This window comes from Python bivittatus, unplaced genomic scaffold (genome assembly GCF_059951505.1).
Source record: "Python bivittatus isolate LINGU-HERP-01145 unplaced genomic scaffold, Pbiv_v1 ctg000410_np1212, whole genome shotgun sequence".
Classification (NCBI taxonomy): domain Eukaryota; kingdom Metazoa; phylum Chordata; class Lepidosauria; order Squamata; family Pythonidae; genus Python; species Python bivittatus.
In genome coordinates this window covers 1,865,482-1,879,307 of record NW_028277067.1, presented here as the reverse complement: position 1 = coordinate 1,879,307, position 13,826 = coordinate 1,865,482, and the positions used below count along the sequence as shown (strand labels likewise).

General features: G+C 42.9%; 1 protein-coding gene across 2 annotated transcripts in view; it reads right to left on the bottom strand.

Annotated features, from left to right (window-relative positions):
* Positions 1 to 536: 536 nt before the first annotated feature.
* The window catches only part of FAM171A2 (family with sequence similarity 171 member A2), a 44,979-nt gene continuing 31,689 nt past the window's right edge, over positions 537 to 13,826 (bottom strand). Inside the window, exons 4-8 of one of the 2 annotated variants that reach the window (XM_088143347.1) lie at positions 12,036 to 12,194; positions 10,368 to 10,544; positions 9,352 to 9,468; positions 8,404 to 8,530; positions 537 to 5,987 (exon numbers count right to left, since the gene is read on the bottom strand). In XM_088143347.1, the coding sequence (XP_087999473.1) occupies positions 4,424 to 5,987; positions 8,404 to 8,530; positions 9,352 to 9,468; positions 10,368 to 10,544; positions 12,036 to 12,194 (2,144 nt within the window). In that variant the 3' untranslated portion in view covers positions 537 to 4,423. The remainder of the gene's footprint in view (positions 5,988 to 8,403; positions 8,531 to 9,351; positions 9,469 to 10,367; positions 10,545 to 12,035; positions 12,195 to 13,826) is intronic. The other variant, XM_088143348.1, reaches the window with a different exon arrangement.

Here is a 13,826-nt window from a genome sequence, read left to right as displayed (position 1 = left end):
CTGTCTTATCTCACTGCACCACTTTGATTTAGACTATTTGTTCTAGATTACACAAATCCAGACAAACATTAGATGATAGCAAAGACTTAAAGAGTTTTCTGTAACTCACTGATGCCAGCTAGTGACCATCTGAATTTTTTGCAGCCCAACCTAGTAGTCTTACTTTTCCAAAGTCTACATAGGCCAGCCAAGATCTTTAAAAATATGTTATCTTTGTTCGCATTACTCCATATTATTCCCAACTTTCATGCAGCTCCTCTGCCCTCTCCCCAGACCAAATCTTGATTCACCAGCATTGAATGTCTGGAACTTGCTGTATATTTAAGCAGCTCAAAAGTTTAGAATGGAGCTCAGAGCAGGCAACCCAACTTTAGCCCTCTGCATCCCACCCACACAGCAGTGACTAAGTCTGTATTGTTCACTTTGAAAGCTGCTGCTTCTTGTGCAGGCAAAGCATATGTCCTTTCCACACTGAATAACGTTCACTGCTTCCATGTATAAATGTTAAGATTAGCATATTGTGTCTATTCAATTCTGGGGTGGGGGTGGGGAACAGACTAAGACAGCTGGAGTTACCTTATTACTGTTCCCTAGCAGTAACTGTAATTCAAGAGTGAAGTTCTCTCTAATGCTGTCTCCGTGCTAGGAAAAGTAGCTGCTCTTGTTCCAGGTCTCAAGTCATTGCTAAAGAGTTGTAGCTTTGAAAAGGGACAATAACAAGCCAGTAAGCTATCAATAAATGCACAATTCCCTCTCCCGGGTAAGACCTGCCTTTGGAGAAGGGTAACCCTCCTCTATTCTTTCAGTTTCACAGGCACACCAAAGCCTAGAAGGAAGAGAAATCCTCTTGGGAAAGGAAATCACCATTGTGCAATGTTGCTGTGATAAATTCAGAAGGTTTATATATTAATACCATTCTAAAGAACAAGTAAGAAGGTTCACCAACAGTAGCCACGGAGTCCCCTTTTTTGCCGTTTGTCCAACTATTTTTTTCTTTAGATCATTTAAAAAAAAAAAACTCAAATGCTTGTTTGGCAGAGTTTGACATCACTGGAGAAGGCAAAAGGCATTTAACATAGTTAAAGATGCATCTGTGTCAGAGGACATACCCTGCTATGCCAGTCCCTGGATGCAAGGTTTTTCTTCAGCTATAAAAATTAGTAGAAAACAGCATTGTGCACTGATTGGAAGGAAAAAGAGGCATCTGGTTCTGGGGTTTCTATTGTGTGGGGTGGTGGAGTGATTAATACTTCCTTGACTTTTTAAAAACTTTCCTCTGGTTTGACTAGAAAGCCACTATCTTTGCGGAGAGCTGTAATTATCTCATCACACCACTGTGATATCTTAAAACCACGTTGGGCGCAGCTTTCTTGGGAGAGATTAGTGATTGAATTAGGCTAATCTCTGCTCAGGCATGAGTTAGGAAATGGAGGAGACACAGCCGCCTTATCTTTTTAAATGTTAGTCGCCACAGTTTTCAATCATACATTTGCTGTGATATAGCGAATGTGAAATAATGTTTTGCTTAACTAAGGGGCAACATTTTAAAAAATCCACAAATGTGGAAAAGTCCTTTATGGCTCAGTGGACTCTCTTTGTGCATTAACTTCCCTGCAGCCAAGTAAGGGCCAGTGCTGTTTCTCCCAGCTGGGCAGTCTGGTTACAAGTGCGGGATTCTCCTGCATTTCTCAGTATCTATCATCAGGTGTTAGTGGAACATGGAAGGAGACAATCTGGTTTGGGAGAATGGTCAGCCAGCTCTTGCAGTTTCATCCGCAGCTGGAAAAAGTTTACAGCTGATTTACAGAACATGAAAAGTCCTTAAATGAATAGCTGCAAAACTTACAAACTAATCAAACATGAAAATTTTCTGCCATTTTTAACAAAGGCTTTCATGTAAGTAACTTCATTATTTCTGGAGCTCTTTGGCAAGTTTTGATCTTGCATCAGTCACATCAGGTACTGGGAAGTTCCACAATTAGTCTTTCTAATGTTGGTGTTTCAGAAAAAAATAAAACCTATGAACATAAAAAGGATTCAATATAATGCTGTGGAAGAAGGTAAAATATGGAAATTACTCAGTAAAGGAAATTAAAAGAAAAACCATCCTAAGAACCAAAACAAACAAACAAAAAATCTGAGTATAATGGAAGTAGTCTTTATACAAATAGGGCTCAGCCCCAGAGACTGTTTTCATTAATAAGGCTCAACCCTGGAGCAGGCAAATAAAGATCAATGTTTCTGAGCATATGGGAAGTGCTTCTCTCACACTGTATAAGAGTTATGTTCTATTCTAATAAACTCAAATGAAGCTGAGATGAATAGGGACCTATTTTTAAGTCAGAATATGCAGATCTTGGCCAAGAGAGGAGTGTGTCCTTCAGAAAAGACAATGTCTCCAAGCAGGGTGAGAAAATGACACTCCTTAGCCTAATTTTATGTAATGAAGGGCATCCAAGTGAAGGGCAAAAATTACAAGAGCAGGACCAGAAATAGAAGAAAGAATACAAAAACCAGGAAATACAGACAAATAGACCAAGTAACTAAAATAGTAGGGGAAAATGTGCTCTAGATAACCAGCTTAGATCACTAATGAGCAATCTGACCGTTCTCTAGCAGCTTGCAGGGCTGGGGATGATGGGTGTGTGTGAGATGGAGAGAAAAGGATGGAAGGGAGAAAAGCCCTACCCACTTTCAGCTCTGGCCCGGCTGTCACCAGCATGTGATCTCCCAGTTTATCTCTAAAGAATGTTGCCCTCAAGAGAAAAAAGAATTCCCACCTCTATTTTAAGTTCAGTTGGTATGAAGGTGAGTCTGAAATAAAATATTTCCCCAAATTATTTCTGACCTATTCAGTCTTTGCTGCCTTCTGCTGTTACAAAAGGATTTGGGCCTGTGATTAATAAAAGCCCAGCTGTCCGTAAACACAAAAGAAAAAGCTAAAAAGGCTCTTAGATTCCATGTTCTTCTTTGCCGCCACCTATTTGCACATCCCCATTTATTATCTTCCAACTGGACTGACAAAAGCCTCAGCATGGGGCTGGCTAGTGGTTCCCCGTTCCCTTCTTCAGATGAAATCATCATGTGCCCCAATGGCCTCCAAGACCTCCACAGATGCCTCACTTGGGACTGCTCATCATGCGTACTGTCACTTTCGTAAGACCTGAATGTGGTCCTGCTGCTCTTCAGGATCCCAATCACCATGACTGTGCTGCTGGTTGGCTCAGTTCCCTACGTCTTTACTGATAGCTTAGCAAGTTGGCCGCTGTGCTTATAAGCAGTTGGTTTTTCCTTCAGCAATCCCCCTTCTTGATCCCCCTGCCAAGCACTCACTGCAGGAAAAAAGGGGATTATACAGAAAGGAAGATCTGAGCAGCTATGAGCAGATGGTATGCCTGTACGCCTCTATGGATATCAAGGTTTCATTCACAGCTGCCTGGCTGGGGGGGAGGGAGGGAGACACTGGGGCCAGAAGGCACTTGGAGGAGACGGAGGAGTTGCAGGCACAAGGAAAAAAAAGGGGGCACAGAGATGGCTCCATTAAGGAGTTCATTTGGCAGCGAGGTCAGACACAACTGACACATCTACCCACACACACATGGCTCAGACTCCCAACCACCACTGACGTACACGCATGCACACACATATGTATATTACCCACACTAATGCCCAAATTTCCCCAAACCCACCCCCTTGTCTGGGCCCTGTACTCTAATCCAAGTTGTTGGATCACAGAAGGATGACAGGCACAGATGGGCATCGGCCTAGAGCCCTGGGGCACCCACCCTTCCAAGCTTCTGGCTTGGAGAATCCACAGGACTTAATTAAAAAAAAAGAACTGTACAAAGCCCTGAGGGCAAGAGGGTTGTAGAGCTGAGTCATGCCTTTCCACTGCACCTCTGTTCCCAATGTGTCAGAGCAAGAGGCCAGCGCTAGTTCTGGTTATACCAAACTGGATGGAGAGCAAGGGATTCTAGGAACTGGAACCACATAGGACAAGCTGTATCCTCTCCACAGATTAACAAGAGAGTTACAGAACAATGAAACTTCCTTTGCTGCCATCACATCCTTCGTAATTCCTGTGCCCCGGGTTGCCTGGCTCACAGTGGTTGGTGTTAACAGAAAGAGGCCAAATTTTCTTAGGTAGTTTGCTGTGGCACTTCTTAACCTGCTTTGAGCAAGACAGCATCTTGAGTGACTGGGAAAAACATTAGTGTAGCTTGGCTGCACTCTGCTCCTTGCTCTGTTTGTTCATCTCTTCTGTCAAAAAATAAGGGCTTCAGTTCAGCCGAGCACTTGATGAGGTGGAGAGAAAAGGAAGCCGGACCAGACTCAAAGGCAAATACTGATCTCCATGGTTCTGGTGCCCCATCCTCCCCCACCCAAAGTGTGCAATGAGGGTGAACTGTCTTCCTCCTGCTGGCTACTTCACATTGAAGACCATGAGAGGCCGTTCCTCACGTTTCTGCCAGGGACTCTTCTTGTCCCCCTGGTCATCAGTTCCTTCAGAAGGTTCGTTGCTGTCATCCTCCGGGCTGGTCATTGAGTCACGGCGCAGTTCGCTGTTGCTGTTGCTGCTGCGAGAGCTGTTGCCACGGCTGCGCCCATGTCGAGGAATTGTAGCAGCACGGTGGTCAGTGTTTTCATCCAGCAGAGGAGTCAGTGAGTTGTCCTCAGGAGAACAAATGGCGGTACGGCTCTCACTGCTGCTTTGCTCTGTGTCAGCATCGGCAAAGACCAGCTTAGAGTACGTTGGACCCATGGCAGGAGCCATGCGCTCCTCCTTCAGGCGCTTGGGGGGCTTGGCTTCATTGACATCCACACCTGAGTCCAGGCTGGCATCATTGCTGCGGTTCCTCTCAGTGCCCTGGAGATCAATGTAAGAATGACGGACTTGAGAGGAACGCCCATCCAGAGATACAAACCAGGCTCGTGGGTGTGGCTTCACACCCAGTTCCAGCAACTTCTTCTCAGTCAGTGCCTGTAGCTCCCCATTCAATTGGGCCATAGTGGATTCATTTAACAACACTGGTATGGTGACTGAACCACTGACAGATTGTGTGTGAGGTCCCCAACCCTTCCCTTCAGGGTCTTCCACTTGGTGTTGCTGTAGTTGGAACTGTGAATGTTGCAGCTGCTGTTGGAGGAGTTGCTGCTGCCTCTGTTGTTCCTGGGGACCAAATTGATGAGGGAGTCCCATGGCAGTTGGGTCCATATCGGGTTGATTTTCAGAGCCCCCAGTAGTCTGCTCTGTTGGAGCCAAGCGCATATAGTGGGCAGGAATTACGAGAGTTGGCATGACATTTCGGTACACTGTATCCTTCATATGGTCAATAGAACCACAGAAGATTAGCTGTCCAGGTTGACTCAGGGAGGTAGGACGGGCCAGGTGGTCTACAGACTGTGACATCATGAAGTCAGGAGGCTTGGCATCCCCTTTATGGGCCATATAATGGTCAAAAGGAGCTGGGAGAGGTGGTGGTGATGGGGGCTCCTGTAAATAAGACTTGCTATCATTGCGTGCTTGTTTGCGCTGTGTCTCATTGCTCTTATCTTCTACCCGCTGATGTGAATAGTTACGCTTGTAATCTTCCAGGAGAGGGGGTTCAAGCGTGCCAGGGGCATCCATAGACCGGGCTGCCTTCAGTGAATAGCCCTCCACCACTCGAGGATAGTCATCCTTGGGACCACCTCGTTGGCTCAGTGTATCTGCTGTGGAGGCCTTGCTGGCATGACGAATTTTCTGGTTTGGCACTTGCTTGAAAAATTCCTCACGGGAGCTCTCAAACTCCCTGGAGGAGGAGAAGGCTGATTTGAGGATGGGTGTATGCACGTCTATATCCCCATTGGATGAGGCTGTCTCCATATGGCTTGTGCAAATAAGATTAATCTGGGACATTGATGTAGCCTGATCTTTCTTGGATGCATCCAGAGCCCCAGAAAGCTGAAGCTTCCTGTGTTGTTGACGTGGCTTCAGACACAGTCTCCTAGAAAGGAAGACATAAAGAAAGAAAATGGGTACAAAGATCTGTACGGATGGAGAAGTATCATAGTCCAAGTTCTGACATACTGCGTCCTCTGCACACAAAAGATGTTCAGAGGGTGCAATACAGAACTATGATACTTGAAAGTCCCCATCTTGTTAACTTCAGCTGGAATACCTCTGCACACAAAAGATGTTCAGAGGTATTTCAGCTGAAAGGTCTCAGTTAATAAGGTGGGAAAGATCATCTTCATCTGATGAGCTGCTCCCCCTTAGAGTAAGCAGTACCCAAACCAGAAGGCAGGCAAACATGCATAAATAAAAGTATTAATACCGTATAATAGAGTATGCTTTAAAGATAAGCAACTGGCAATTCTGGGATCCCAGCAAAGGATGACCCTAACTTCCAAGTGAAATTCATTTAACTATGGTGAGTGAAATCTATGTTTTTGCTCCTAAAAGTAGTACCTTGTACGGATTGGACAAAAAATGTTAGTTGCCCAGGAAAAGTAATCACTGCTTCTCCTTTGGAACTAATGATAAGGAAATAGCTAGGGATCTTTCTTCTAAGTTTCGAACAGGAGTAGAATTTACCTGAGGTCTCTCTCATGCATCCAAACTAAGTGTCTACTTAGGGGCAGGGAGAGGTCAAAGGAACAGTGACATAAATGGGAATCAGCAGCCAACGTATATGGAAGGAATGCACTGCCAAAATGTCTCCATATGCAGAAAAGATGATTAAAATGGCTTTATTCCAAAGAAAATAATTGCAGCTGGTATTAATGACCCTTCAGCTCTTGTGCAATTGAGGATTTGATCTCTTAGTAATATTCCAGGTCCTTGAATCATGGTCTTCCTCCTCCTGAATTCCCATTTCCATCTGCTTTCTTTCTTTTGGGACATTAGGGAATCCTAATTAATGTCCTAACTCACTCAGGATACTGAGTAACAGAATTTAAATGTATCCTCCCAATTTGCTCAGAATGCTTAGGGTTTGACAAAGTATTCATTTCCATGTCCAGGTCAATATTTGGATCTGACTTACCTGAACTGCATGGAAATGTATCAGGCCCTCCATTTGTGGCACCTGGGGCTCTCTAATGAGAGCAGTTTGAGTAAGTGGATAACTCTGGCCTTAGGCACAAGAGAAATGTGTTGTGGTGATAAGAGGAAGGCAGACCTTGACCTGGGGTCCTTTCTGGCTCTAATTTATGAAATACTGTAAAAAAAGAAAGAATACTCTGCTTGCTAGACATACGCTTGTCTCCATCTAGTTAATTCCAGCACAAATTTCTGAACTGAGGGAAATAAAATCTCTCCTTGGCATAAGCGAGAGGGGTTTAAGACGCAGCGGTGATCATGGACAGACTTTCTAATGAAAGATCCTGGGTTCAAATTTCCCTGGAAGCTTAAGCTTCTGACCTACATTACTCTTCCCCATTTCCTGGCTGAATTGCAGATGCTTCCTTCACGACTGAGGAAAAGGCACTTCTGCACGCTCAGGGGCACTGTCCTCTATTATACACCACTGCCCAATAGAATGGGATTTTTCAAACTGGGTTTTGTGGAATCCTTGTTCCACAAGGACTTGAATGGTTGTGGGGGACTGGTGGGGCAACCCTCCCTCCCTCCCAGAGATTAAGGGAGAAAATAAACCTATCTGTAAGGAACTGAGAGAAAAAAACTGAAAGCACTCAGCTATCCGCTCATGCCTCAATACCACTCTTCAGGATTGTCCGCAGCGCTTTTTCTCTGTATAGTGAAAAGGGAAGGGCCTGTCAGTTGAAATCAGAAAGCTCAACCTCTCTTGATTTTTTTTATTTAGCAAACAAGTTCCTTGGCTGAAAAAGTTTGAAAACTGCTAACTAAAACATGGGAAGGAAGGCCAAGGGTGAAGAAAGTGGGCCTTGGAGATGGGGAGGGGAAAGTAACTGATCCATTACTAATCAGCCACAAAGACTGCCTGACATTGTCCAGTGACTGGTGTCAAAGTGTTTGGAACAGCTGTCAAATTCCAAAGAATTGGAATCCTACAATCCTCAGCTCAGCTGCCATGCCTAGGCTCTGCCCCAATTGATTGCTTGCAGGGGTGTGTTGCTTTTCAAAATGCCCTGTCCGAAATTCCCAGAAGTAAACATTCCATGATGTGGATGGAATGGTGGGCAGTTGCAACTTCTGAGTTTATGGTGGAAATAGGAGGTGTGCTCAATCTCATGGATTCAGGGCCAATTACTGCAGTAAGTAGCATCCAAATAAAGTGTATAATATCCAAGTGAAATAAAATATGATGTAATAAGTAAGCCTTTGCTAAAGTAGTGATGCTTAGTAGGACTATGAAAAAAGGTTTTAGAGATGGGGCTGGAATTAGAAGCAACAGGTGGTGGGGGAGAAGGAGAGAAGAGAGGAAGTGTGGCACTCACCTGCAGTAGTAGATAAGCAGGCAGAGCAAAATGAGGACCAGCAATGCCAGGGCACCCAAGATAGTAAGTAGAAAGATAGTATGGTAGGTGGCAATATCTTTAATTCCTGCTGTTGAAGTTGCCAGCCCTGCAGAGAAGCAGCTCTTATGACTAGACAGTTTGGGGCACTGCCCCACCCCCTTTCCACTCTACTTGGAAACAATATTTACTATCTGTCATGAGTATTTATATAAAGCCCATTAAATAACATTCTCTGGATGGCTTACAATTTCATTCAGTTTTTAAAAATACAGTTTAATTAAAATAACATAATTGTAAAGTAACAATTAAAAAGGCCAAAACAACAAAAGATTTAGAGAATAAGAACTTCCCCTGGCAAACGTATCTGCAGAAAAGATTGGGGGGGGGGAGGAAATAATGAACACAGTGCTGTGTGCTAAACTCCACCCCTTTTGTACATGTGTCATGATATCACATGCATCTATGAAACAGGCAGGGCACATGTCCCAAACTCAATAGGAGGAAAACATTCCACTCAAGCTGAGAGTTGTTCTAGAAATTACAATCCAAAAAATGTCACACCCTAAAACAATTCCCACCAGTATCAAGCTTTTGGCAGCCCACTTCAACAGGAAGCAAGATTCTTTCTGGGTTTAGTAAGATTTACTTAAGAAAATAGGATAAAGTTACAGAAATCTCAGCAACTGGATAGCTTTAACTTTCAGAAGTCAAGTTATCCCTCAACTAGTTAAGGGAGAGACATTTCACTCTTTTACTAAGGACCTCTGTGGGAAATGTGCAGAGGGCCATTCTTTTAATTAATAAGAGAGGAATGTCCAGTGACCAGCATGTTAATCTCCTTTCATACCGTGATACCAGGTATGCAAAAACTCTTGTGTGCACCGAGATCAGTTTATTACTCAGAGTCTTTGGCTGTGGCAATTTTACCTGATGCAGGAGACATCATGGCAGCTGCCCAATAGCCCAGCTGCGGAGAGACAAATGTCCAGTACAATTGATTCCCCTCCTTGCGGATGAGTCCGGTTCCATTCCGGATCCACAGCCCTAGAAGAGAGAGTTTGACTGAATCTGAAGTAATGAAAAAGGACATCTGAATAAAACCCTACCGGAAAGGAAGAGGACTACTCACCAGCCCTATCCCCCCAAACCCCTCTTAGTCAAAATTATTCAAGAATATGCGGCCATATTGTAATCAGCAGCTGTACTGTGGCATGCCTACTGTGGTTTCTTGTACAGGAGAAGCACAAAGTTAGAACAGGGAACCGGCAACCTAGGAACACAGTGTGGCTCTCAGAGTATCTCCCCTATCTAGAATTCTACTCCTGTCACTTCATTTAGTAACTTTAGCATTAACCCTAAGCACCACCCCTAATTTGAAAGAGGCTAGGAGACCTTGATTAACCCTGTCTGCCCCAATATGAACAATACCAGACAGCATTTTGCTTATACAGCTCACACTTAGGGGTGAACAAAGAAAACCAGCTTAGATTCACAGGGAATTATAGAAATAAATCATATATTCCCACACCAGCTCTAAACTGGAAGGACTGATGTATAAACATCAAGAGCTGAACCAGAAACCTAGCCATCTAGACTACAACAGTAGTAGTTTAGAAGTAGAACACTTCCATCAATCTCATCCTCTTCCTGGGAACAAAATGCCTCCACATCAGATTTGGTTCTTGTAGGTATGGTTCTTGCTTGCCCTGCAGGATTTCCTAATGTTTTTCCAGAAGCACTTAAGAATTTTATGACCTTGCAGAGAATTTGTTTCCATGGGTGAAGGAGAGGATGTTTGGATCCTATTAATCATTCAATGTACTTCCTGCCAAAGTCTTTGTTTATACAAGCAACATTATTTCTTACCTCGTATGTTTGTAATTTTCAGATACAATAATGATTAAACCATTAAAAAAATGATTCACAAGCATTCCATCACTCACCACTCTTAAGGTCAAAGCGCCAGGCTGGCACACTAGTACTTGCTGCAGCAGCCGTGTCAGGGGGCAGTGGGATGGAGAGGTGGACAGAACCAGAGAGCTGGACTTCTGTGCCATTTCCAGTGAAGAGATGAACACTGACTGCAACAATGGGCACCAGCTCCAACCACGTATTACTAGCTGTATAAAGAGGGAGTTAAGAAAAGACAGCTATCACATCCCCAAAGGCCCAGAAGCTACATATACATTTTTTAATCCATTCAATCATGTCAGATTCTCAGAGACTGCCTGGACAAGTCTCTGCAGTTTTCTTGGCAAGGTTTTTCAGAAGTGGTTTGCCACTGTCTCCTTCCTAGGGCTGAGAGAAAGACTGGCCCAAGGTCACGCAGCTGGCTTTGTACCTAGGTGGGACTACAGCTCATGGTCTCCCAGTTTCTAGCCTGGTGCCTTAACCACTACACCAAATTGGCTTTTGTATATTGGATATGCATTTTCAAAAGAGAAGATTCAAAAGCTACTCCTATTCCTACCTGGGTGCATAGTAGTATATAATAATTGTAGTGGATTAAAAGGATTTTTAATTATAATCAAGTGTTGAAAAACACAGCCACTACTCTCTCCAATAAGCAGTGGGGAGGGGGGTGGAATTTAGAGAGAGGGGAAATTAAAAGTTTCTTTGTTCTCAGTGAGCTTTGCTTGGAGGCCCTGCAGGAATTGGGCACTTAAAAAAACAGATTTCATGCGAGTGGGCTAAAGATTTAAGTCCAAAGCCTAGAAAGGACCGGCAAAGGGAAGGGAACATTTAGTTAACTGCATGGGGGTTATTTAATTTACTGTAAGTGCTGGCTTGCTGGATACCTCTTTCTTTGTTCACTCAGTGTTAGATTACCAAGCACTGGATGTAGAATGCAGGTCTCAACCTCATGTAATTCATAGCAATTACATTATTCTCCCCAATCTTTACTTTGTTTCTTTTATTAAAAACCATTTGGGCCTGGTTATTGGCTCTGCAGCCATTTATTTAATAACTTATTCCACAGTAAAGGGGATTTCATGTTCTGCTCCATATTCCAGGTGGCATTGGGTTATCTTCCAATTCAAGAACAGATGGTAGCAATGTAACTACCTGCTCAGGTGGAACTTTTTAGCTGAACATCCCAAACTCTGTCAGCACTCTCAGGTAAACCAGACAGGAAACATGACTAGATGAGCTAATTCTACGTTATTGTTAGGCTACATTTACAGAATCTTGCAAGTCCGAAAGTACAAATCTCCTGCTGTCCCTTTTTACCGCCTGATTAGTTAGGGCAGGTCCTAAGTTTCTTTCTCTGCCTGTTACTCAGTTGCAGGCTCCTCCCCCTTTTATCTGATCATTCCCTAGGCGGCATCTCTTCCCCCATCTTCCAAGGTCATTCTCACATTCCATTAAACTCAGGTATAAAGGATGTGAGGATGAAGATTCCAGGGAAGAGTTTGGCAGGCTGGTGTCGGTGTTAGTGACACCTCCTCCTCCTCCCCCCCCGCCCCATACAACAACAATTGTGTATAATAATAAATTAATTAAATATATATTTCATACCTCCAAATCTGGTGTCGGAGTCAAGCTGTAATAGAATGGCAAGCTTTAATGCTCCAACCCTCCCAATCCCACATCCCATTCTGGTCCCTTACCGCTGCCATTACTTTCAGCCCCAATGAAGGACGGGAACCCTCTCATGTCTGGCCCACCACTGGCGGCAGTCAAGGTGGCTGAAAGCTGGCTGTAGGTAGAACTGCGGGACAGACGGGCAGATTTGCGCTGGAACTGTGCCCATGGCTGGCTCTTAGCTCCTGCAATGATCAACACTTAAACCTTCTGGCCTAATTGGGCAGTATTCATAAAAGACCACAGAATCCTTAGTTTGCTTTCAGTGCTGGGCCTTAGTGCACAGGTTTACAATGCAATAACTCAAGAAAGTATCCATAAGTGATTGGTCATTAACCATGAGATGCAGCCTTTAATAAATTCAATTTCTAGTATAAGCCCCATGTGTTGGAGAAAACATAAAGAAATAAGTACCTATATGGTGGTCTTGTGAAACTGTTCAGCTTTTTTGAACTGAATTTTTTATTAAAATAGGACAGATTACAACCCAGGCCATAATATTAGATACTAAATTGGCCTAAGTTTTTTTGTTAATCCAAATGACACCTTGAAACATAAAGAGTTGATAGTTTTCTTATTGGTTGCAGCCAGGCAGGTAGTAGCAAAGTCCTGGAAAACAGGAAAGGCTTTGAATATTTCCATATGCTTTAATGGAAAAGTTGACAATAAAGATGATAATTCAGATTATTTTTACTTTGCCTGGTTTACAACAAAGGCATTACTGTCTATTACCTATCTCTAGGTTCCTAGTTAATTTAATTAAATAAGATTATATGTATTTTGTTTCTATATATGAGCCCAGCATAAAAACTGAAGAGGTTCTCAAACTTTGTGATATTATGATTTCCTGAAATGGCAAATAAATGTATGTGAACCCTCCCCATGAATAAAACTAATGATTGCACTGGAGTTAGAATTAGGCAATAAATAAATCTACCACTTTTCAATGGAAATTTAAAATCAAATTTAAAATCATAATTTAATGGAAAGGATAAACTTGTTTATTTCTGCATAATTCCTGAAACATGGATACTGCATACAAAAGTGTAAGCACCTTTGGTCAAGTTGTATGTTTCAATGAACCCCTAAGTGATCAAAAGACGACACAACCTCTGTATGGAACAAAGTTAAACACAGCATTGTTCTGCAACTTTGAACAGAAGCTTATGTGCAGTTGTTTACAGATTCAAAATAAGAAAACAATATAGCAGATGCAGAAGTCTGAGTACCCTTCCAGCTGATCCAGGTTTTTTTTTCCTGTAAAGTTGTCAATAAAGTCCAAAAAAATTTGTCTCATTAGATGTACAATTAACCAGGAGAAGACAATTCCACAAATGAACGGATATTTGACCCTTCCAACCCTTAAGGTTGTGACTACTGTTCTGTCTACAAAGTAGGAGAAGGCTACAAAAACAATATCTAAACACTTCCTGCTAACAATTTCAACTGTGAGAAACTGAAATTACTGAAGCTACTAAAGTGAAGGAAAGATCCAGAAGACCAAGAAAAACCTCTGCTAGAACTGCCCCCAAACTGATCAGATCTGCAAAACAGAACCTGCAGATCACTGTAAGTGACTTGCTGAATAGTTTAACTGAAGTAGTTGTTCACCAGCCCACAGTACAGCAATGCTTATGCAACATGACCTGCATGGGGGAATTGATAGAAAGAAAACCATTCTCTGACCTCATCCCCAAAGTCATCATATAAAGCTTGCAAAAGAAAATCTTGATAAGCCTGAATTGTTTGGAACAAAAGTGGTTTGGACAGATGAAACAAAAACTGTTCAACCATAACAATGCAGGAGAAAAAAGGTG